General features: G+C 50.3%; 1 protein-coding gene across 4 annotated transcripts in view; it reads right to left on the bottom strand.

The window, feature by feature from the left end:
* Positions 1 to 13,137: 13,137 nt before the first annotated feature.
* Positions 13,138 to 23,539, bottom strand: part of CABLES1 (Cdk5 and Abl enzyme substrate 1) — a 118,724-nt gene continuing 108,322 nt past the window's right edge. For all 4 annotated transcript variants that reach the window (XM_036905771.2, XM_036905770.2, XM_036905769.2 and 1 more), the window contains 3 exons: positions 19,041 to 19,147; positions 17,612 to 17,819; positions 13,138 to 14,532 (listed from right to left, as the gene is read on the bottom strand). In XM_036905771.2, the coding sequence (XP_036761666.2) occupies positions 14,365 to 14,532; positions 17,612 to 17,819; positions 19,041 to 19,147 (483 nt within the window). In that variant the 3' untranslated portion in view covers positions 13,138 to 14,364. The remainder of the gene's footprint in view (positions 14,533 to 17,611; positions 17,820 to 19,040; positions 19,148 to 23,539) is intronic.

Below are 23,539 nucleotides of genomic sequence, written 5' to 3'. Positions count from 1 at the left end.
AAGCTGAAAAGCAGCTCACCAGGGATATGCACTTCCTTTAATTCCCATTCCCCTCCTGTGACCCTAGCAAGAGGTGGGCTGCATGACCTTGGCCTGGTTCCAGTGTCCCTGTTCCCATCAAATCCCTCCTCCAAAACAAATCACTCTTCCTGACCGAGCTCCTGAGCAAGGCTGTCCCCTCATGGTCCTTTCTGCAGCTTTGAGCCCAGCCGCTCTCACTCTACATTCTGCACTACCTCCAGTCAGATGGGGAAGCTGTGCTGCATCTAAAGGAAACTGTGGACCTCAGGTTTGTCACCAGTCCCCAGAGGAGAGGCTCCCTATTCCTGGAGCAGCCCCAAGATGCCCCACCAGTTCTAGGTCAAAAGCTTGATGAATAAGTATTGATTCAACAGCAGAGGCCCTGGCTGGCGCTAAGGTGGAATCAGACCAGTCCTGTGGGGCAAGAACTATCTGGTGGAGCCTGAGGTCTGTGGGCAGCCTGTTGGCACAAGTTTATGAGGTAAAGGAGATGATGAGGAAAATGCAGAATGTTGCTAATTTCCAGCTCAAAAGGCTTCAGAGGCTGTGGACACACAGAGGGTGGAGGAAATGGGTGATGAGTAGGGGAAGTAATGAGAGGAAGGAGTGTGGCTTGCTGTAGTGTGTGTGATGTCCCTGGGGACTCTCGGGTTACCTGTGATTAACTTTGCCCCAGTGAGGGCACCAGACAGCAAATTCCACCTTGACATAGGATGGAGTTTATTTTTATTCCACGGCAAAGCCGGTTCTTCATTATCATTCCCTACCTCCCATTCCTCCATGGCCTTTCCCTGCCTCTGCTGAGGTCAGCAGAGCCTGGGCATGTGGTTCTGGGAGGAGGTAGGGAACCCTGCTGAGCCTCCCGCCTCCTGTCTGTATATTGGGCAAGGTAATTGAATCCCTTCATAGGGCTGTTGAGATAACTAAATGGGAAAAAGTTGTGTGTGTGTGTGTGTGTGTGTGTATGTATTCACCATATATGCAGGTAGACATGCCCATGTATGTAGACTATCTATGTTTGTATGAGGCTTAGCACAGTGCCCAGCACATCCAAGCAGTAAACATTACTGTCGCTGTCCTTATCATGGTCCAGGACGGCTTCTGCGGTGGTTGGCTCTAAGTTGCAGGATGCTTGGAGTGTCCCAGGAAATGGAAAGTGATGGTGAGGTAACGTGACCTGAAACTCAATCAGCACTCGCATATCTGGGTGTGAAAAGCAAGTCCTCATTCCTTCATTCTGGAAGTCACAGAACGGGGTGGTGAACCAGAATGACTGCACTACAGAAGCGATAGTTCCTGAGGCTTGTTCACCTTCCTCATTTCCACAGCTCTGCCCAGCACTTTCTGTCTCTTCAAGCCCCTTTCCCTCCCTTCTAGATGGGCCTCACCTTTCAGCGGGAATGGAGGCTCTCCAGTGAGACTCCCTCACCTTCCTCTCTCACCATGCAAACCTGCTCATCCCTCCCCTTCTTTACCACCGAGGAATCCTTCTCTCCAGCTTCACATTAATCCCTCTACCTCACTCATGTTGCTTCCAGCACCCCTGCCTCTCAGAAGCCTGGCTATCTCTCTCTCCTGGCTGACCACTCTCCCTCAACTGGCTTTAAACACCCTCTAGTCCTTCCCACTTAACAAGAGCAAAACAAAAAATGAAAAACACCGAGATTGCCTTCTTTCTTCATCCACGTTGTCACAGGTTGGTTCCCCCAATATTGGCAGCACCGGTTAAGACAGAGCTGAGGGCATGGCAGAGTACCCCGTGGGAGGCAGCGAGGGGCAGCAAAGCATGACTGCGTGGGTTACACAAGCTGCGAATTTATCAAGAGTGAGAAGTCTGGTTCAAGGCGGGTCTGCACTGGGTAAGAGCCAACACCACAGCCCTGGATTGGGGAGACTGCACGGTGAGGGCTTCAGAGACTCTCCAGGCACAACCTGTAGGTAGATGTGGTGCCCTGATGAGGCTGATGGGTCTCTGGGGAGGTTTCCAAGGTCACACTCCGTGATGTGCTTGGGAGGATGGTCCCCAAAGAGTGAAGAGATGCCAATAGAGGCGGTGGGACAGCCACACCGTGTCACTGTGGGCGGCAGGGCGCCACGTCGCTGTCTGTCCAGGCTGAGTTTCCAGGCGGAAGGCCCTGACTCCCAGCTTCAGGCTCCTGCCTCGGCCCCTCCCTCCTGTTGACAGCCAGCCTTCTCAGAAAGGTCCCTGCCGGCCCACACCATTCCCCACTTCCTCCTCAGTCCTCAGTCCTCCCGCCGTCTAAGGCCACGCTCAGTGAGTGCCTCCAGGACGTTCCCGTCTTTGATCTGGGTGATGGTTAGGCCTCCCGGCCCGTGACCTGTCTGGGCCTCTGTCTCTTGTCCCTTGGTGCCCATGACCCTCCACCCTCCAAGCCCTGCTACTGCTCTGGCTGCTTTTTCTTTCTCTTCTTTGCACACCATGCTCCTCTCTCTGTTGTTAAACATTATCATCCCTCTTTTCTCTCTGTACTTTATCCTGTGGCAGTTCCATGCAGTTCCATAGTGTCCACTGCCACAGGTGCACAGATAATTCCTACATTTAACTCCCCAGTCTGACCTCTCTTTCTGTGGAATTTAGGATGGTGTTAGCACCATAACCAACCAACCCCCACGTTTCAGGGGTTTAACACAGTAAAAGCTGACTTCTCCCTGACACAGCAAACCAGAGTGGGAGCTCCTGGTCGGCTGGCTGTTCCTGCCCTCACGGAGAACCAGAGGCCCAGGCTCCTTCCATCTGGTGGTTCTGCCACCTCCTATATCTTCAGAGTCCTCTGCATTTCTCCAGCGGATTGCATAGGAGAGGGAAGACCGTCTTGCCTCTACCCTTTGGGTCTGTAGCTTGTCTGTGATGTACAGTGGTTAGGAAAAGGGAGGGGCCCTTGCAAGAGCAGATGGGAGTGTGGTGGGGGTGACAGACTATCTGGGTGTGGTGTCAGCTTCTCAGCTTCTCTCCTGTGAGAAGAGTCGATCTCTCCTGGTAGGTGAAACTCCTGGAGGGGAATCCATGATGGCTGAGTTCCTTTAGGAGGATCAGCCCTTAGGTAGGTAAGAGGCCTTCAGAGAAAGCCTCTCCATGCCTTCACAGGTTTCAAGTGCCTTCAGTTCAAAATAATCAATATACTGAAGTGACATATGTTGGGGTGATGTGTCCTGAAGTCCTTCAATAGGGAAAAGGAGAGTGTAGAAAGTACACCTGGTTTTTAAAAGCTTTGATGTGGGAAGTTACACACATCACCTTTACTCATGTTCCACTGACGATAAAACAAAACACAAAAACCCACAAAAAAAGAATCGTGTTGAATTATGAGTTGAACTGTGCACACCCCCTCTCCTCCAAAGATATGTTCAAGTCCTAACCATAAGCACCAGAGAATGTGACCCTGTGACCTTATTTGGAAGTAGGGTCTTTGTAGATATAATCAGGTTATGACGAAATCACCTTGGTTTAAGGGGGGCCTTAATCATATGACTAGTGTCCTTATAAGATGACAGAAATGAAGATAGACACCGAGGAAAGAGGACCATGTGAAGAGAGAGAGCCAGAGGAGCCCTCCAGGGAACTGAATCTTTGCCTTCCATCTGTGACTTGCTTAAAGCCTTCAGCTTCTTAGAGCTTTGACTCTCAACCTTCTGAATGTAGAAAACTCACTGTTGCAAATATGGATTCCTAGAGCTCACCCTCGGAGATTCGAGAATTCTCAGGGCTTTTCATTTCTAAAAGGCACCCCAGTGATTCTGACGTGTCTGGTCCTAGTAGGACACCACACCTTGACGAATGCTTGTCAAATACCTCCTTCATTTTCCAGCAAACTATTTGGTCCTTAATAGTAACTGGTCTCTGGAAATTTCTTTCGGCAACAGAAGTCCAGATCTTATCTTAATAGGAATGGAAAGAATTGTTTCAATTTGGGAAAGTCTATATCATAAATATAGAATTCTCCTCCCTCACTGCTTCTCCGTAAGAATCTTGATTCCTATTCAGTTCTCAGCAGCTGGGACTCATTGTTTTATTTAGAACCATGGTAGAGATTTCCTGAGAATCAGTTGAGTCACTATGGGAAAAATAAAAAGCTTGTGCTGTCTTTTCCGGATGGTTGAGTCTCAGGACACAACACTTTGGATGCCCTGGTGAGGTCAAATTGCTGGGCCTGCGAGGGGAACCCTACAGAGCAAAAAAAGAGACCTTAAGGGCCTCAGTGACCTGGCAGCTATGGAAAACACCCACCCCCCAAAAGTGGCTGGGGCTTGTAGGGACTCCCCACACTGGTCAGCCACAGAGGTCTCAGTTAAATTGACATTGTGGGGCGTTGTGTGTGCTTAGAGGGGTTATGTCTGGGACATGGGTGTTGAGGTCCTGGGGAAGCCTGGAAGGATGAGTAGGGGAGCAGAGCACCCTTAGCGAGGCGAGCAGGGCAGGTGGCAGCCAAGTGCCAAAGGGAGCATTGAGGAAGGAAATAGGGATGGGGCAGGAGATCCCAGGTGTGGAGCAGGGCAGAGATGGGGAGTCGTAGGAAGAAAGAAGCACAGGCTGTGGACTGGCGGTGCAGGGAGGGGACAGCCAGTGAGAAAAATGATGGCATTGTACAGGCGAAGCAGCCCAGGAGTGCCCTAGGAGAGAGGGAAGCAGCCCCATTCTGAGAGCAGAACATGGAGAGCTGGAGGTGGGTGGGGCTGCAGGGAACATGGAACAGCCCAGAATGTAGGGAGGCTGTGCTAGAAGCCAGCCGCTGGGCCAAGCGGAGGACGGGAAGGTCCCATCTGGACGCGTGTGTGTGGGTTTTGCCCTGACACATCGGCAGAACCTGAACGGGGCGTGGGAGGGGCCTTGGCAGCACGGAATGTACACCCTGAGTGTTGTGGGCTCAACTGTGTCCCCCCAAGTGCATACACTGGAGCCCTAACCCCCAGGACCTCAGAATGTGGCAGCTGGGAGAGGAGGCCTTCAAAGAGGTCGTTACAGTTAAACGAGGTCCACGTGGGTGACTGCTGTCCTGACCGGAGGAAGTGAGGGCACGGAGTCACCAGGGGCCTGTGCACACGGAGAAGAGAGAGTCCGTGTGAGGAGACAGCAGGAAGGCCTCAGCGGACACCAGCCATGCTGGCACCTTGATCTTGGACTCCCGGCCTCCAGAACTGCGACCGAACAGCCTCCCATTGTTTGCTGGGGCCGGGGCTGTGGCAGCCCCCGCAACCTCCTGCCTGGGCACCCACCTGGGCCATGCGCTCATCCCGAGCTGGTTTGCGGTCAGCAGGACCCAGCCCCTCCCTCTCCGGCCGTGCGTGCTGTGATGAGTAAGGCAGCTTCGGGCCACATAACACAGTGGAGCCACATCTGTTCCCGAGACCGCCCGGGCTCTTCAGGGTGCACCGCGAGGGAGCCGGCAGCAGGTCCCACCTGGCACGGATGTGCGCACCTTACTGAGGGGCGGCGGTCGGGTGCCTCTGACCGCCTGAGGGACAGGTGGCAGGCCCTGCGCGGAGCGGCCGTAGGGCCGAGTGTGCGGCCCCCACTCTCCAGGCCCTGGGTCAGAACACGCTGCCCTGGAGTGGGGACTGGGCAGGCAGGCCAGGCAGCCAGCCACCCTCATGCATGCTTCCTGAGCCCCAGTGGGGAAACCTGCAGGAGGCAGACTAGAGGGCGAGAAGCCAATGAACTCCGCCGGGCAGGACGCCAGGCTGACGGCCTCCTTCCAAGGCCACCTGTGTGGACAGCAGTCCAGGTGAGTGTGCCCTGGAACCCCCACTTCGGGGTGGTTGCTGACCTTCAAGTCACCAGGGAAGAGGCTTCTGTGTCACAGGGCCTCATATTCCCCACGAGAGCCTGGAGCCAGCGCTGGGGTGACCTGAGCAAAAGGCTGCCACGCCGTGCCCAGGTTCCATTCGCCAGCCAACAGGTGGGGCGGCTGCCACCAAGTGGCAGAGATCACGTGCCTCTCCCACTCCTGGGTCCCTGAGCGGCAGCCAGCACCTCTGTGTGCCCAGCAGTGGACCTCTGAGGAGCGTGAGTACATGAGCGAATAGCACAGGAGTCAGGAGACTTCCAGCCGGAACCAGGGCAGCCACAGGGAGCAGGGAAGGGGGTCAGGGCACCCGGCCGCGCGCTGGGAGACACCGTTCCTTGTTACCTCTCTCTGACTCCCGGTGCCACCAGCTCCTCTGTGTCCAGGTTTCTGTGGCAGGGCAAGGGCTAGGCAGCCTTGCACCCATCCTCTGCGATCCCCACCCCTTCTCTGTAGCCCAGGGCTGGTCACGGTCCTCCACCCAGGGTGGAATGGCAGATGCCCCAGCCCTCTGAATAGAGAGGTGAAATGGGGGCATCAAAGTCCTCAGGGCTAGCACTGGCTGCCATTTGTGTAACTGCTTGCCCTGAATGGGGCGGGGTGTTCATTATCTAGGACTCAGTGCCCAGCCCCACTGTCCCCTGTCCATCCTTACCCTGGCTGCTGGCACCTCCCCTGGGTGACTGTGTGGGAGTGGATGGTTCCAAGTTGTGAGAAAATGGTATTAAATGCAGGGTGTATGTGTGAATGTGACTGTGCTGTGTGTGTGTGCACGCTCATGTATCTGTGTGTATGCCTGTGTGTGTGTCTGTATGTATCTGTGTTTGTGTGTGTGTTGTGTGTGTGCATGTGTATCTGTGTCTATGCCTGTGTGTGTGTGTCCTATGAATCTGTGTGTATACCTGCGTGTGAGTGTGTGCACGCGTGTGCATGTGCATGTGCGTGTGTACAGGCAGAAAGAGCCTCTGGCCCCAGTAGGGAGCCCTGGACCTGTCTGGCCTGGCTAACAGGATGAGTGGGCTCAGCTGCCAGTGTCAGGTGGGAAAGCAGGGGGCCCAGGTAGGGCCCTGCAGCTCAGGCCACCCCCAAAGGGTGTCTCTCCTCCAAAGTGAGCAGGACTGTGGAGTCTCACACTCTGCTGTGAGAACGTTCTGGGTGCTCCCCACTGCTCATCCCAGCTGTCCTGGGGTGCAGGGGCCACAGACTTCCTACCAACAGTGATTTTGTTCTCTTTGTACACCTGCCTGGCCCCCTTGGTCTCCTGCAGTTTTACTCAGAAAACATTGGAAATCTTATCTGGGTTAGAGATCCCGGCGACCTGAACAGCATCAATTTCCCATCGTGTCTGAAGGGTGCTTTTGGGGAGGACTTAGACAATGCTCCTACCTCACTCCACTGCACCCCAGTAGGACTAGGGCTGGGCTGGGGGTTAGGGCTTGGAATGCAGGGTTTTTAAAAAAAAACAGCGAAGCTGGGACTGAATTCCAGCCAGCCTCCTGGGACCCACTCAACCCAGTGCCCTGGGCTGGGCTGCACAGCTGTACAGCAATAGCACTGAAGCAGCCCTGAGGCCCTGGAAACCAAAACGAGGCCCTATATGTGGCCCCGCTGGTCCTAGATGCCTGTCTGTGCTCCAGTAGCTTCCTCCAAAAAGCAGGATTTTTTATTATTATTTTCCTAACTCCATTAAGTTTGGCCAGAAGAACTAATAATTGTTGCTATTTATGGGACACCTACGGGTGTTTACTGTACCACCCACATGATCCTCCAGAAGCCCTCCAATGGGAGAGAGTAAGATCCCTTAGAGGGCACGCACTGCTCAGTGGCTGGCTTGACGTCCTCCCATCTGTCTGCTCTGAGCCCCTTCCTTCCCTTCTCTGCCTGCCTCTCCCAGGGCACCCCTTCTGGGCTCCCTGAGGGCAGCTGCCGAAACTGTCCCTTCCGTTCTGGGCTCTCCTGCTGCTGGCTGCGTGCTCTCCCAGAAAAGCCTCTGGCCCCTGTGCCCCCCTTGAAAACTGCTTCTGCCCCACTTTCTGATACATACTGGGGAGGAGAGGGGAAGTAACCTAGTCCACTTGTGTCTTGTTTTTATTTTGCAAATAAAAATGAAAATTGGTTTCATCAGAGAAGGCAGCTGCGTTAGGAAAAAATGTTATCTGGCTTAGAATCTCTTAAAACAACATGTAGGGGTCACTGGGGACTTCTAGATATGCCTGAAAGGGGATCTGCTTCCTTTTCCTTAAGCCGGGGTTTTAAAAAAGTCATTTACAGCAAATGGCTCTGGTAGAAGCTGCCATGAGCCTTCCCATTGGGCCCACTGAGTTTTTTGGGTCATCTTCTGTGAGCAGAAACCCCTCACAGCAGACTACCAGGAACCTCAAGACTGCCCAGTTGGCAGGGAGGGGGCCTGGATACCACTGCGCCTTGGGGGCTGCTATGGGGCCAGGGTCCTTGTAGCCAAACTGCCTTTCTTTGTAAGGGGCATGTGATCTCCCTGATCTTTCCCATACGTTCTCGATGCTCTCACGGGACAATTTCTCTGCTTGTTTCCAGAATGCTTTGGAAGTATAGACGGCCCCCGTTGCCCATGCTTGATGAAACACCATGTCCTGCTCTGCCAGCTGGGTGTGCCCAGTGGGTCTGGCACATAGGATGGGGGCAGTGGAAGTCAACTCAGAGAGGGAACTATTTATGGAGGTGTGGCCTGGTTAAGGGACGAACACGGGGTAGTGAGGCCCTGGGACCAGCAGGGTCCTTTGGGTGGGGTAGGGCCTGGGCTGTGGAACACAAGCTGACCTTTGTTCTGCTCCCCTTTCTCCCAGCAGAGCCTACCCTGCAGCTGGAGGGCCAGGGCCCTGGCGGGTGGGGTCTGCAGGGTCACACCCGAGCAGAGAATTGATCAGAGCTGCAGACAGAGAACAATTCACCCAATGGGGTGACTGTGACTGTTTAGTGATGGTTCCTTTGTCTTTACCAACATTTACTTGAATTCCATGAACCAAGGCACTGTGCTTGGGGATAGGATACCTGCCCTCCTGACCCCTGTGCCACAGAGTAGCAGGTATGTCCATGAAAGTGTCTCTCAGGACATCAGAACGAGGGCTGCTGTCCTGCAGGTGACGCTGGGGGCTGAAGCATGAAGAGTCTCCTACGATTTGTGATCCCTGGACTTTGCCTTCCCGCCAGCTGCCTGCTGGAGATGTGCTGGGCTTAGCTTTAGAGAAAAATACATACATTTCCTAGTCACACACTGATGAGGGGGCGCAGCCAGGGACACACAGTCACGGGGCAAGAAGAATGTGTGTTCATTGTAACACACAGTGGAAACCCACACACACAATGAGAAACTCCCTAGTGCAAGGTTGGTGGACACCAGCACTGGCCATGTTACCACACTGTGAGCATCTGCTTAGTTGCAAAAGCCCTTAGCTCACCTACTGCAGAAGCACGTTTTCCAAAAAGCCCGTGTTCTACCAGGGCCCAGAAGTGCGTTCCCCCTCAGCTATGACCGCTGCCCATGCCTGAGAGGACACTTCCATTTAGCACCTCCAGACCCCTTCTCCTCTCTGCCTGGAAGGAGCTGGCAGCTGCTGGGTACATGGGGGGAGGTCCCACCAAAACTGAGAGGCCAGCAGGGCAGCATATCCAGAAGGACATCTGCTATCAGCTTGGCTCTGACCATCCACTTTCTCAGCTTCTCTGTTTTGACACAAGATTAAGGCAGGACAGCTGGTTGGGCTTCGAATCAGACAGACTTAGATGTGAATCCTGCCTTTACCTCTTCACAGCTGTGGGATCCTGGGAATGTAAGCCTTCAGAGCCTCAGTCGCTCACATATGAAATGGAAGCATGGTATCTAACTTTACAGTTTGCTTAGGGGTTGAATAAGAACCTGTGCTTTAAGGGTCTCCCCCAGGGCTGGTGCATGGCATCTATGCGGTGAATATTAAGTCCTCTGCAGTTCCACCTCCATGAAGTGTCCAGGAGTTTTCTATCTATAAGAGTTCATGTCTCTGGCTTCTCACCAACCTGTCCAGGTGCCCTGGCAGAGTCTGATTTCACCCTATGTCCTTGGTGTTCGCTCCTAGGACCAAACAATTGCACTTCACTTGGCCTGCCTTGTCATCTACGTGCCAGGCTGAGTGCTGAGTGGCGACTCCCAACCTCTGCCTTGGCCCTGTCCGTTCCAGGCCCATCGGGGAGTCTGGCCTGTCCTGGAGCTGTTGTGTTGTCGGGCTCCCTCTGGCACCTGGTAAATGTGCTTTCGACCTGCTCCCAGTGGTCCCTCCCCAGTATTGGGAAGCCCCCCAGGGGCACGCCCTTGGAATCATGCTGTCATCCACAGAATCCAGTGTAAGACACATTTTTAAAATGCTAGGTGGCCCCCCACTGCTGGAGATTTCATCCACAATGTCCCCAAGGCCACTACTGCACAGCTCCCCAGCTGTGATGGAAGGGACTCATGCTCCAGCACCTGCAGCAGCCCTGACCCTCCACAGGCACAGCTCCCCAGCCACAGGCCCGAGAACCTGGGAGACAAGCCTCATCGGGCAACAACCCCACTCAGCACCGGATAAGGCGATCCCATTAGCCAACTCTGCACTTGGGACCTACAACAGGTGACCCGTAGCTTAGTCCAGTTTAAATCTTTCTGGCCATGTGCATCCAGAAAATGGTAGATGAAGCAGCTAGGTAAACAGATGTCAAAACCTTCAGTGAGAGACTGGCACTATTTTTCTCTCTTGGTGTTAAACCATCTATAGCATCTCTGCTCCTTTCTGTGTCTGATGAATGGCACCTCTTTTTAGACAGAAATTTCATTTTCTATGTTCACATGGAGGAACAATACCTCTCAGGATTTTAGCGCATACAAATCTCCACTGGATGCAGGTTCTGCATTTGTAACGAGCCCCAGGTGATGCCGAAGCTGCTGGTCTATGGACCAGGCTTTGAGAACCACAGGGTAACAAGGTGGTGGTGGGAGATGGTACAGGGCAAGTACCACACTCGCCAGTCTTGTCCTTGTGGTTCAACCAGCCCTGAGCTTGTAGACTTCCTGACTACCTGTTTAGAAGTCTGAATGGTCCTTTACGGGGTGGGGCTCTCTGAGCTGGCACCCAGGCATTCTGCACTGGGCTAAACTGGTGTTACATGACTCCAGACTCAGTCTTGTTCCCTCCTCTCTGCCCTCAGCACTCTCTCCCTGGCCCTGCTGTGATGGGGTTAGCGCTGTCCTTAGCCAAATGACCCTGAGAACCCCTGGAGATGAACTCAGGCTGCCCTTGGAAGAGGTGAGCCGCGAGGCACCCCCCCTCCACCCCAAGCCCCTTTCTTGGTAGGACTTCGTCCATTGCTGGTAACACAATTAACAAGTGACATAACGACCTGCCTCAAAGTTACTTTGTTCTCCTGCCTACCCCTTCCCCCTATATGCAGACTGTGGAGGGGGCGAGGAGGCCTCAGGTCCTGATGAGTTACAGAGGCAGCCAGGGTGGAGGGGCAGGGCCAGCCGGCAGCACAGCACTGAGCTGGAAATGTCCGAGCCGGGGAATTCCACCATCAGGGGCCATACAGCTCCGTTTGCTGCTGGGGGAGTGAAGGGGACAGGACAGAGTAATGAGGGCAGGGCACTTCACTGTTCCCAGCTCCCCCAGAGCAAGGCAGGGCCTGTGGCACGGGCGACCTGTGTGGAGTACAGGGCCGCCCCAGACGGGGCCTGCTGGGTGAGGGCAACAGGAACTCTGGTAGGGGGATTTTTAATACAAAACAAAAACACAAGGACACAAAGTTCTGCATTTGGTGGTTTCCTGCTTTAACACAGGTTTGACTGTGGGGAGGGGAAGTAGGGGCTTCTACTGTGTCACTGGGCCTGGGCACAGGCCCTGAGGGCAGGTACTCTGTGCACTGGGGTGGCACCCTTCGCAGGCAGGGTGCACAGCAGGCCTGCTTCCCCCTCCTCCCCAGGGTAGCTGCAGTAGCCCGTCTACTTGGTTGGTGCCTATTTCTTACTGGACTTAACAGACAGGGCTGACGAGAGAGAGAAACCATGTCAGGTAGAGTGGCTAGTCTGTCCTGAGGCATGCAGGGGACTCGGCAGGGCTTCCTCACAGGCATCTGTGCACGGGGACAGTGTGAGGTCCCAGGGCAGGCCTGAGAGGGAGCGAGGGGTGGGCCAGGGGCTGAGCCTGCCCCCTGTGGTGGAGGCGGGAGGGCAGAACCCGAGGGTCCTCTCAAACAGTCTCCTGAGTGGCTGCCTTCCCCTTGCACGTAGGCTCAGGCTGCCCCTGACTCTCTGCCAAACACTGAGGCTGAGGGAGTCCCTCCGACACACCCCACCACAGGGGTGGCCCTGGCAGTGACCTTCACTCCCACCCTATGGCTCATCTTCCTTTTCCTTTAGAAATCTCACTCATCAGACAAGCAAATGGAAACCCCTTGACAGAATTTTTTCATCCTCAGTCCCCCTCCCAACTTAATGGAAATCAATACAACTCCCCATTCCCCAAATCAACCCAAAATAGAATTTAAAATTAAGATGAGTCTTTTAACAACATGAACCAATGAATTAATTCCATTTTGTAAATGCTAAACACCAGACAAATCACCCCAAATTCTAGAGTATTAGCCTGATTTTAAGACCCAGGAAGGATGCGGGCTGCCCTCCCCATGTCTGGGCTGGCGGCCTGTGTCATCCATCGGACATCCCTGGGGTTGGCAGGAGACTCAAGGCAGATGGATGGTAGGGCGCTCTGCAGGCAGCATCTCGATGCCAGCAGCCCTGCTTCTCAGAAAAGTTGTCCACCTGCCAGGCACTCGCCAGGGAGCAGAGTGGGCTGGGAACCCAGGTGGCTCATCAGAGCGCTACAAGTGAGAGACCCCAGGAGAAGATGGTCAAGGGCATATATTTCTCATGATAGAGACACTTTGAGTACTTTGTCTTTCCTTCCCAATTTGCCTCATGAAAGCAGGTGCTTCTTAAGTATTAGCGGACTAGCCAAAGAAACCACATTCATCATACCCCCCAACAAAATTACCGTCTCACAACGATCCAGCTAAGGAAATCCGTTAGCAAGTATTTACGGCTGAGCACTGAGACATCTAGGACCGTGGAGAAGGCAAGCTCTCTGTTTGCTCTCTCCTCTGGAAGTCCTCCATCCTGCATTGTCAGACTGCTGCAAGCTCTGTAACTAAGGCTTATGCACTCAGCCCCCCTTGCCCTTTCTTGAGTGTGATGCATGTGTGAAAAGTGATGTGGACACAGTGGCAGATGAATCAAGTGGTGCAGGGCAAATGTGTCTACACATACACATACAGGTATATAGAAACAATAAAACATTTTAATTCTGTTTTTACATGGCCATGGGCTTTCTTCAGTCAGGCAAACCCCAGTGGGCCCCTCTCTCTTGCAGCTGTGAGGTGATGGTGTGGTGACATGCCCCAGTAAAGGTCATCCCAGCGAGTCAGTACAAGTTAGAATTAAAATTCTGCACTGACAGCCATGGGTATGTGGCGATAAGTCACTGACTCTTTAATCGACTCAACCTCAGCTCAAGACCCCAATCATGCACCTTACTCCTATTCTGGATAGTTTTATAAAACTTTATATGTATGTATATATATATATATATATGTATGTATATATACAGAGCACAGTAAATGTGCTTATGATGCACTCTAACATAGAGCATGGAACACCACCATGGAGCGCAACCCCAGCCATCTCCACGGTGGGAAAAGTGCAAAGATTAAACATATGCACACAGTGTGACTGCAGAAAGGGACAGAGCGCCACACTCTGGTACTTCCATGCAATCCATCCAATACCGAGGAGTTGTCTTCTTTGTCCCACTGGTGGGAGGAGCAGTAACAGAAACAATGTTATTTTCTAAGGGTAGAAGATGTCAGGTACTCTGGTATGGAGAGAGAGATTATTATTCCAGATTATCTAGAAATAACTGCCAAAGGTCAGCCTGACTCGGGACCCCAGGCGGAGCTTTGCTCTAAAGAGGGCGAGGGCTGCTGCAGCCCCTCTCAGACACACAGGTTCTCACACTCATGCATCCACACGCCCCGGGAAAAGTGCACTTCTGAGAGTTGATACAAAAATAGATTGGCATGCTCTTTTGACACAGTGAGGGCATCTTTTAAAAGCTTTCCCCCAACTTCGGCAAATTTTCTTCTCCACTCTGTCCTAGAACTTCACACTCTATGAGTTGTAATTAACAGGTCTGGAGAGAAGGCCCTGGGCCAGCTGGCAGAGTCTGTGTGCCCAGGAGGAAGGCCGGGGTGGGGACTGCTAACAAGTCTTGCACATGGCTGGCTGGCAGGGCCTCTGCTGTCCTCTGCACGGGTCTCCCATTCCCTTGCCATGTGTGAAACTGCTCACAGCTCCTTTCAGCTGGCCAGACCGAAGGCTCCCTGTAAAGCTTCCGGTATGGCTTCTACACAAAAAACATGTTGAAAGAAAAAAGTTTGGTGTGTTGAGTTCTGTTTGCTTTTCCAGTAGGAAGGGCTGCTCTGCTGAGCCCAGAGGAAGCAGACCCTAGGAGGCCCTCCTAGGGGGCCTGTGCTGGGCACTCTGGACCAGGCGTCTGTAATGGGGCATGACTTCGTGCTCTGGCAGATGAAGGGCAAATTCCAAGGCCACCAACACAGGGAATTCAAAGGCAATCAGTTCTCGTCTGTTCAGCCGGAACTTCTCTTCCAGTTTCTGCAACAGAATTGAAGAAAACCAAAAGCAGTTTAGCTCTGAAATCGAAATCCTAGGTTTTCTGCCTGTGTAACCTCTCTAGCTGTCAGTGAGTGAGTGCAGAGAACCCCATTATGGGGGAGGCCGCAGGGGCAGAAAGGGCGGCATTAGCTGTGCTCCCTGCTCAGTCCTGGTGGGGCAGGAACCGACCCCACAGTCTGCAGGGAGCCTGACATACATCCCATGACTTCATTTAATCTCTCAATGATCTTACAAGGTCAATGTTATCTTTATCTGCATTTCACAAATGAGAAAACAGGGTTGAATAATTTGTCCAAGATGACACAAGCAGTAAATTGCTGAGATTCAAACTCAACTGGGCTCCAAAGACTACATGTTACAATGGGGTTATTCAGGCTTAGAGGTAAGATGAAAAATATGGTAACATATTGACAACAATAACCACGGGGTAAGTTCGGGATTGAGTGAGCTGATCAGATGTAGTCTGGTCATTTCATTTTACTTTCGAGGACCCAGGTCCCGGCAAGGACGCCCACTTGCAGGGCAACAGCTTGTGTGTGTCTGAATGGGCAGAGCACACAGCTCCAGTCTCTGCGCAGAAGGGCCCCTCTCCTGCTCTGTGTGCCCCCAGCTGCAGGGTCTGCTGGCACAGAAGTGAAGAAAAATCAGGGTAAGAGTGGGTAGGGAAGGCCATGTTCTTCTGCGGCTTAAGCTCAGCTTTTTGGCTTAAAAAAAAAGACAGCTGCTGGCCACTGCATTCAGATGACTCAGACGGGTCTCTCATTAGGGGAACTGCTACTGCAAATGGACAGCCTCCATGCCCTACGGCCAATGGAATTCTTCAAACTAGCGGCCCTAACCCTGCTTGCCCAGCCAGCCTGCCTGTTCCTTCCTGTGGAAACATTACCCTATAAACTGCATGGCTACTATGAGCTTTTGCTTTTTTACTCAACTATGATTAAATGTCCATGTCACACTTCTAAAGATTTATTATTTCTGCTAGTATCTATGCAAACCTATTAATTTAAGCTCACATTTGGTATCCAAAGATCCCCCCTGTGTTTCTAAAAGTATTTACTATGCAAGCTTAATGGTTTTGTACCATTTCTTTGAAAAATCAGTAAAGCATTGATCAGTAAAGAATTGACCAAAAAGCACTTCCTTCCATTGATAGATGAATGGATAAAATGTAGTATATACATCTAGTGCAACACCACTCAGCCTTAAAAAAGGAAATTCTGACATGTGTTACAATATGGATGAACCTTAAAGAAACAATGCTAAGTGGCATAAGCCAGTCACAAAAAGGCAAATACTGTATGACTACACTTCTATGAGGCATGTCAGCTTTGGAGAGAGAAAAGGAAATGGTGGTTTTCAGGGGCTGGGGGGAGAGAGGAATGGGGTGGTACTGTTTCATGGGGATAGTTTCAAGTTTTGCAAGATGAAAGAATTCTGGAGATGGATGGTGGTGGTGATTGCAAAGCAATATGAATGTACTTAATACCACTGACCTGGACATTTGAAAATAATTAAAATGGTAAATGAAAAAAAAGAACACCCTTCTTCTGTGGGGAATACCTACATTAGTTCCCTTTCTGCTTTTTTCCTTCTGCCATGGAAGACAGCTGTACAGCTAGACGTATGGGCATTGTATTAACTGAGTCTTTTGTTCTCTGCATTCTTTGTGCTTTGACATTTGGGATCTTGCTGACCTTGGAGGGACTGCCCCTTCTAGGGTTAGCCTGTCCCTGGAGAGAGTGGATAACTTGACCTTGAGTACATTCGTCCCAGCAAAGCAGCCACCCCAGTGGCCACCCCTACCACCCCCAAGTCGGCTCTCACTCTTGGAGCCACTATCTACCTGCCCCAATCACCAGGCCCAGACACCAGCCAAGTGGGGACAATCACCAGGCCCAGACACCAGCCAAGTGGGGACAGCCTCCATGCCCTACAGCCTCTGAAATTCTTCAAACTAGCGATCCTCAGCCTGCCTGCCCTGCCTTCCTGTTCCTTCCTGTGGAAACTACCCCAAAGCTCCTGCCCACAGTTCCTCCTCCCTCTGCCTCGTGACCAACCCACATGCCCCCCATGGTGTGATGTGCCCCCCACTGTGGACTGAATGTATCCCCCCTCCCCAACTTCCTCTGTTGATGTCCTATCTATCCTCCAATGGGATGGCATCAGGAGGTGAGGACTTTGGGAAGAGATTAGGTTTAGAGGAGCTGATGAGGATGGAGCCTCACGATGTGATTAGTGCCCTTAAAGAAGAGACCAGAGGGCCTGCCTGCTCTCTGTCCCTGCCACATGAGGACAGTGAGAAGGTGGCCATCCATAAGCCAGGAAGAGGGCTCTTGCCAGGGACCGAAGCGGCTGGCACCTTGATCTTGGACTTACCAGAACAGTGAGAAATGAATGCCTGCTGTTTAAGCCACTCAGTCTATGGTATCTTGTTACAGCAGCCAGAGAGAAGACACTGCTCCTCTTGGGAACCAACTAAGAAACCATCTTTTCAATGGCATTTGACTCCTGATCTGCCGGCTTTACTGAACCTCAAATTTTCTATGAATACACAATAGTTTAAAACTGGTATTCACTTTTCTGTACAAGATCAGCGTTTCCTTGCTTCAATGGGGCTCTCCTTTAAAATAAAGGAGATCCCACTCAATCAAAGCCTTACCTTCCCCAGTGAGGAGGCAACCTAGGCTGAAGGAAGCCAAGGTCTGGTGAGCCAATGTGTGTTAGGGATGTGCTTCAGGTCACACAATGCCTACAAGACTTCTTGCTATGCCAGCAGCTTCTATGGCTCTGAGAATAATCTCACCCTCCACGGTGTCTGAAGATGGACACCCAATACTGGGGATCTCTGGTGTTGTCAAAGTGGACCATCCCCGTTTCAGGACAGCCTAAGGTGTGGGCCCTGACGCCTGCTGCAGGAGAGGTGACCTCAAGCCCTCGTTTCTTAATGGGTACTAACGACCGCACTTCTCCAGGGCAGGGCCACCAAAGGGCGCTTCTGAGGGACAAAGGCTGGACTGGAGCTTCTGCTCTCCCAGCCATCAGGACTCAGGCTACTTACATCAATTAAATGTTTAACTTCATGTTTTTTGAGGTCACTTCCAATTTTGGCTGCTAACAGCACGCACGCTCCAGCACAAAGCTTCCGGTTCTGTTTGTTCAGCTTTCCCTTGAGGGCAAGCTTCTCAAAGTAGACGAAGGCCATGGCCACCGTGGGCTCCTCAAAGCCACAGTCCTCCAGAGCAAGCTTCCGCATCTCTCGTTTCAGACTAGAGAAAGACAGGAAGGAGGGAAGAGCCTTATTAGAACATAGAGTTTTGGGGGACCCCAAGTGAAAATATGATTCCATCTGGAAAGTGTTCCCAGGAGGATGTGGAGGAGTGAGACTACATCCCTGCGAATTACAAAGTTTCATTATGTGCGGTGATGGCCTTAAGTCACTGGGGCTTCAGACTCTGCTCTCTTGTCGTGTTATATAGACCATGTGGACGTGGGGCACAGAGGACCACACGGGACCCAATTGGATGCCTGAGGGTCTCTCTGGAAACTAGGCATAAAGCTGTCCAAAGAAAGGGGGAAACTATGGTTATTCCAGAGATCAGTTATGGAAATAAATTAAATACTTGTTATGAGTTATGCTGAACATCGGTTATGTGCACTAATAATGGCAGAAGAAGGGTGCGGAGTAGAGCACAACAGTCAGTGCTGCCCAGAAAATGCGCAAAATGTGAACTCTTAATTTTTTTCACTTTTCTGGCTTAGAACATGCCAGAATCAAATCAGTATTGGTATACATACACGTGTAAATGCTAGCACACTTTCCAACATAGCATTGGTGTATAGTCAACCTCCAGTACTACGCACACACACACATACTTACATACGTATGCACACATGCACACACAAACATACACACAATGAAATTCTGCTGTCCTGGTACACAGATACCACAACACAAGTCAGTTCCTCTCCAGCCCAGCAGGGCAGGCCCTCTTGATTATTTGGCTGGCAGATGTGAGTCACCACAAAGCCAATCCAATCAGCTGTGGGGGAAATATGGGCCTGATTTTGCTTTGGCTGTTTTGCTGACTACTTAAAGATAGGGCTTTGCTGTTACCTCTGGGAGGACATCTGTGGGAAGAGTTATCTCAAACCTACAATACCAACTATTTTCTGTTGGTCCACATTTGAGAAAGCCGGGAACCCAACATGTGCTAGCCTCTCTGAGTTTTCTATAACAAAAATCTTCCTGAACTGGTGAGCTGCAGAGAGCATGAAATTCTTTCACTAAAGGAACTTCTCCCAAAATCCATGTCAACTCGTGTCAAGAGCTCTGCCTTCTGTCCTGCTTCCCTTGGACGGGCCTCTTCTTGCTGAATGTGCCTATGTCTCACTTCCCCAGAACAACAGGAAGAACCATCATATTGAGTGTGAGCATATTTAGAGAAGGGTTTGAGGGAAAGTTCAAGAGGGTGTCAGTCCTCACGTACCTCCGTATTTTGCTGAGTGTTAACTTAATGTGAGGAAACTTCTCCTTGAAGGTCTCATTCATGTCCTTCTTGAGATCTGAGGGTTTCACGTAGTCAATGACTGTGGTCTGGAACAGATTGTGCAACACAGGTCACTCCTTACAATAAAGGTCATGGGTAATAATGTTGGCCAACTTCCAACTTCTAATACCACCAAGTAATGGAGAAACCCAGATAAAGGCCACAACAAGGGCTACACTCAATCCAAGGGACTGAGTGGGGCAGTGGCCTCTGGAGATGGATGGAGAACAAATCCTCGGTATTAGTAGGAACAGATGGCATTGAGAAACACCAGGCTTTAGACCATTTACCATTTTATGGTCATCTTGCCCAAAGCAGTTAACAGATTCAATGCAATCCCTTTCAAAACAACAATGACATTTTTCAATGAACTAAAGCAAATAATTCTAAAATTCATATGGAACCACAAAAGACCCTGAATAGCCAAAGCAATCTTGAGAAGAAACAAAGCTGAGGGTATCACACTCCTGACTTCAAACTATACTACAAAGCTACAGTAATTAAAATGGTATGGCACTGGCACAAGAACAGACCCCTAGATCAATGGAAAAGAATTAAGGGCCCAGAAATAAACCCATTCATATATGGTCAATTAACATATGATAAAGGAGCCATGAATATACAGTGGGGAAAGGACAGTCTCTTCAACAACTAGTGTTGGCAAAACTGGACAGCTACATGCAAGAGAATAAAATAGGATTACTGTCTAACTCCATACAAAAAAGTAAAGTTGAATGGAAGAGAATAAAATTGGATTACTGTCTAACTCCATACAAAAAAGTAAAGTTGAATGGATTAAAGACTTAAACATAAAATATGAAAGTATAAAACTCTTAGAAGAAAACATAGGCAAAAATCTCTTGAACATAAACATAAGTAATATTTTTCTGGACATGTCTCCCCAGGCAAAGGAAACAAAAGCAAAAATGAACGAGTGAGACTATATCAAACTAAAAAGCTTCTGCACAGCAAAGGAAACCATCAGTAGAACAAAAAGACAACCTACACTATGGGAGAACATATCCATAAATGATTTATCTGTTAAGGGGTTAACATCCAAAATACAGAAAGAACTCATACACCTCAACACCAACAAAACAAATAAACCAATTAAAAAAGGGGCAGAAGACCTGAACAGACACTTCTCCAAAGAAGAAATTCAGATGGCCAACAGGCACATGAAAAGATGCTCCCCATCACTAATCATCAGTGAAATGCAAATTAAAACCACAAGAGGTTATCACCTTAAACCTGTCAGAATGGCCACTATCCAAAAGAAAACAAGTAACAGTGTTGGCGAGGATGCAGAGAAAAGGGAACCCTCCTACACTGTTGGTGGGAATGTAAACTGGTGCAGCCACTGTGGAAAGCAGTATGGAGGCTCCTCAAAAAACTAAAAATAGAAATACCATACGACCCAGTAACTGTACTTCTAGGAACTTACCTGAAGAAAACAAAATCTGTGACTCAAAAAGACATATGCACCCCTATGTTTACTGCAGCATTATTTACAATAGCCAAGTTACAGAAGCAACCTAAGTGTCGATCAATAGGTGAATGGACAAAGATGTGGTACATATCTACAATGGAATATTATTCAGCTGTAAAAAAGAAATCCTGCTTGTGAAGACATGGATGGACCTGGAGGGTATTATGCTCAGTGAAATAAGCCAGGTGGAGAAGACAAATACCATATGATTTCACTTATATGTGGAATCTAAAAACAAAACAAACAAAAAAATGACAAAACAGCAGTAGACTGACACTGAGAAGTGACTGGTGGTTACCATGGGGGAGGGTTTGGGGTTCGTGGATGAAATAGGTAAAGGGGATAAAGAGGCACAAAATCTCAATCATAATATAAATTAGTCATGGGGATGAAAGTACAGCATAGAGAATATAGTCAATAATTCGGTAACCCTGTCTATGTTGACAGTAATTACACTAGTTGGGGAGAGGATTTAATAATGTAGATAACTGCCAAATTATTGTTGTATACTTGAAAATAATATAATATTGTGTTATCAACTATACTTCAATAAAAAAATCAAAGTAAAAAATAATTTAGCATTTTCACCATTTTTAAGTGTTATAGTTCAGTGGCATTAAGCACATTCATTGTTGTGCAACCATTAACACTATCTCTAGAACTTTTATCATTTTGCAAACCTAAAATTCTGCATGCATTAGACAAAAACTTCTCATCCCCTCCCCCCAGCTCTTCTTGGCAACCACCATTCTTTCTCTCTGAATTTGACTTTTCTAGGTACCCATATAAGTGGAATCACAAAGTATTTGTCTTTTTGTGATGGGCTTATTTCACTTAGCATATGTCCTCAAGGTTCAATGATATTGTAACATGGCCCAGAATTCCCTTCTTTGTAGGGCTGAGTAACATCCCACTGTGTGTATATAATGTTAGCCCTATTAACAGTCCCTTACACCTTGAGTTTCCTTTTCCTCTCCGTCCCCCTTTCTCATGCCATCCCTTTTTAAAGCCTGCTCCTTCGAGCCTTCTCTGAGCACAGTGTCTTCCTGCTCCTCCTAAACAGTCTGGCTGGATCTCACCAGGTCAGTCTCATCCCGCCTCAGGAATTCACTGTCCAAGGGCTGTGACCTCTGATGCCTCTGCTGGCTAACTATGGGAACACCCTTGATAGGCAAAGCCTGAGAAAGAAGAAACTACCGATTTTGGTGAGAAGGCCCATTCCTATGGAGGGCTGCTGCCAGCCTCTTAGGCAACTGCCAGACCTTTGCTAAGAGACATCAAAGGTTTCCTCAACAGTTCTTAACAGAAGTTAGTAGCTTTCTGTGAACACCTCCATTGAGGAGATACTTGGTTGGACATGGTTTTAGAGTAGGCACACGGAATGCCTCTGGTGCCAGTTGATAACAAAGAGCTGGCAAACAGCTACCACATCCAAATTCACACTGGTGTCAACAGCACCTTCTTTGCAGCTCTGCTGAATAAAAGCAAGCTGGAGCAGTATTAATGCAGACAATTCCACCAAAACTTGTTCAGAGTGCTCAAACTCTGGGTGGAAGTAGACTAGGTAGGTGCAATGACACCACATCTTCCTTGGAGCCATGGTCTCTCCAGCCCAATCAGGAAGGTTCTCCCTCAGCTGGCCCAGGACATGCACATTCTGGTAGCTTCCAGGTGTACCTGCCACGTGCTGGTAAGGAACAGAGAAGTGTCAGGGCAGCCAGGCAGCATCAGTGTGCAGGCAGTGAGAGGGAATGCGTGGGATTTTATGGAGGCCACATATTGCCAAGGTCCAGGAGAGTGGACATCTCCCCTGTGGCAGCCCTCCAAGACAGGTTCATCGTCACAAACAACTGTCTCCTCTTGGTTGAACAGGATATGAGTTTTTGTTTAGGAAACAGGCAGAATGGGGAACCACCTCTATCATGCCCATTCTTCTGTTTCCTAAATATGCAGCACCCGCTCTTCTACGTCAGTCCAGGCATCCTGAACTCCCTTCATGCTCTCCCCCCGTGAGGGAAGTCATGAGGTCTGCAATGACATGAGCAGGCTCAGAGTCACTGGCCTTTGTTGGGGGCCAAAGCCCTGTGAGCCCTAAGCAAGGACATAAGGGGTGGAGTGGGGGGGAATCTCCTGTGGACCCCTCCCTACAGCAACCATCACAGTTCTGCTTTTTTCCATCCTACACTTAGATACATGCAACACTGCTCTTAAATGAAGGCTCCCGCTGCCAAAGAGGATGCATTTGCTGACATGTTCCAGCCACCTCGCCTTGCACGTGAGGAAACAGGCTCAGAGACGTAGAGACACTTCCCTTGCTGAAGCAGAGCTAGTGCTGGGATCTCGGTCTTTAGCTTGCCATGGGCCCTGCCTTCCTGCTTTTCTGTCCTCTGGCCAAAAAGAGCAGTGGAGAGTAGCTGGAAAGACCAGCAGGGAGGTAAGGTCTGGGTGGAGGCTGGCAGCTTTGCCCCCAGCAAGTAGGCAACTCAGAGAAAGCCATTTTCCTCCCTTCCTCTTCTCTGAAATGAGGTAGGAGAGCTGATGGGGCTGCTTCATAGGTTTATCTTGAAGATCAGAGAGAACAAAATGCACTTAAAGGACCCTGGAGAAGTTTAAGAGCATAAAAGGTGGAGATGGCAGCAACTGGGCTCTGCCACAGTCCTGCTCCCGTGTCCGAGGGGGGTCCCTGTACCTGCACTGTGACCTCGCCCAGGTGGTTTCTGCACAAATCAGATTCTCCTTGCCTGGCCAACACCCATCCATGGTTCAGCATGTAATGTCATTTCTGCAGGATCACCTTCCCTAAGCCCCTGGTTATTAGGTTGCTCTCACAGTCATTCATCTTCATACCCTGTGGTTGGAATATCTAACTCCCATGTGGGACACCTGACTATACTTCCCGGCTCCTTTTCAGCTAGGATTCCAAATACAATTCCAGTCTTCCTCTCTGAGG

Source organism: Manis pentadactyla, chromosome 6 (assembly GCF_030020395.1).
Source record: "Manis pentadactyla isolate mManPen7 chromosome 6, mManPen7.hap1, whole genome shotgun sequence".
Classification (NCBI taxonomy): Eukaryota; Metazoa; Chordata; class Mammalia; order Pholidota; family Manidae; genus Manis; species Manis pentadactyla.
Note: the sequence above shows the minus strand (reverse complement) of the source record. Positions and strands in the feature narration are given on the sequence as shown.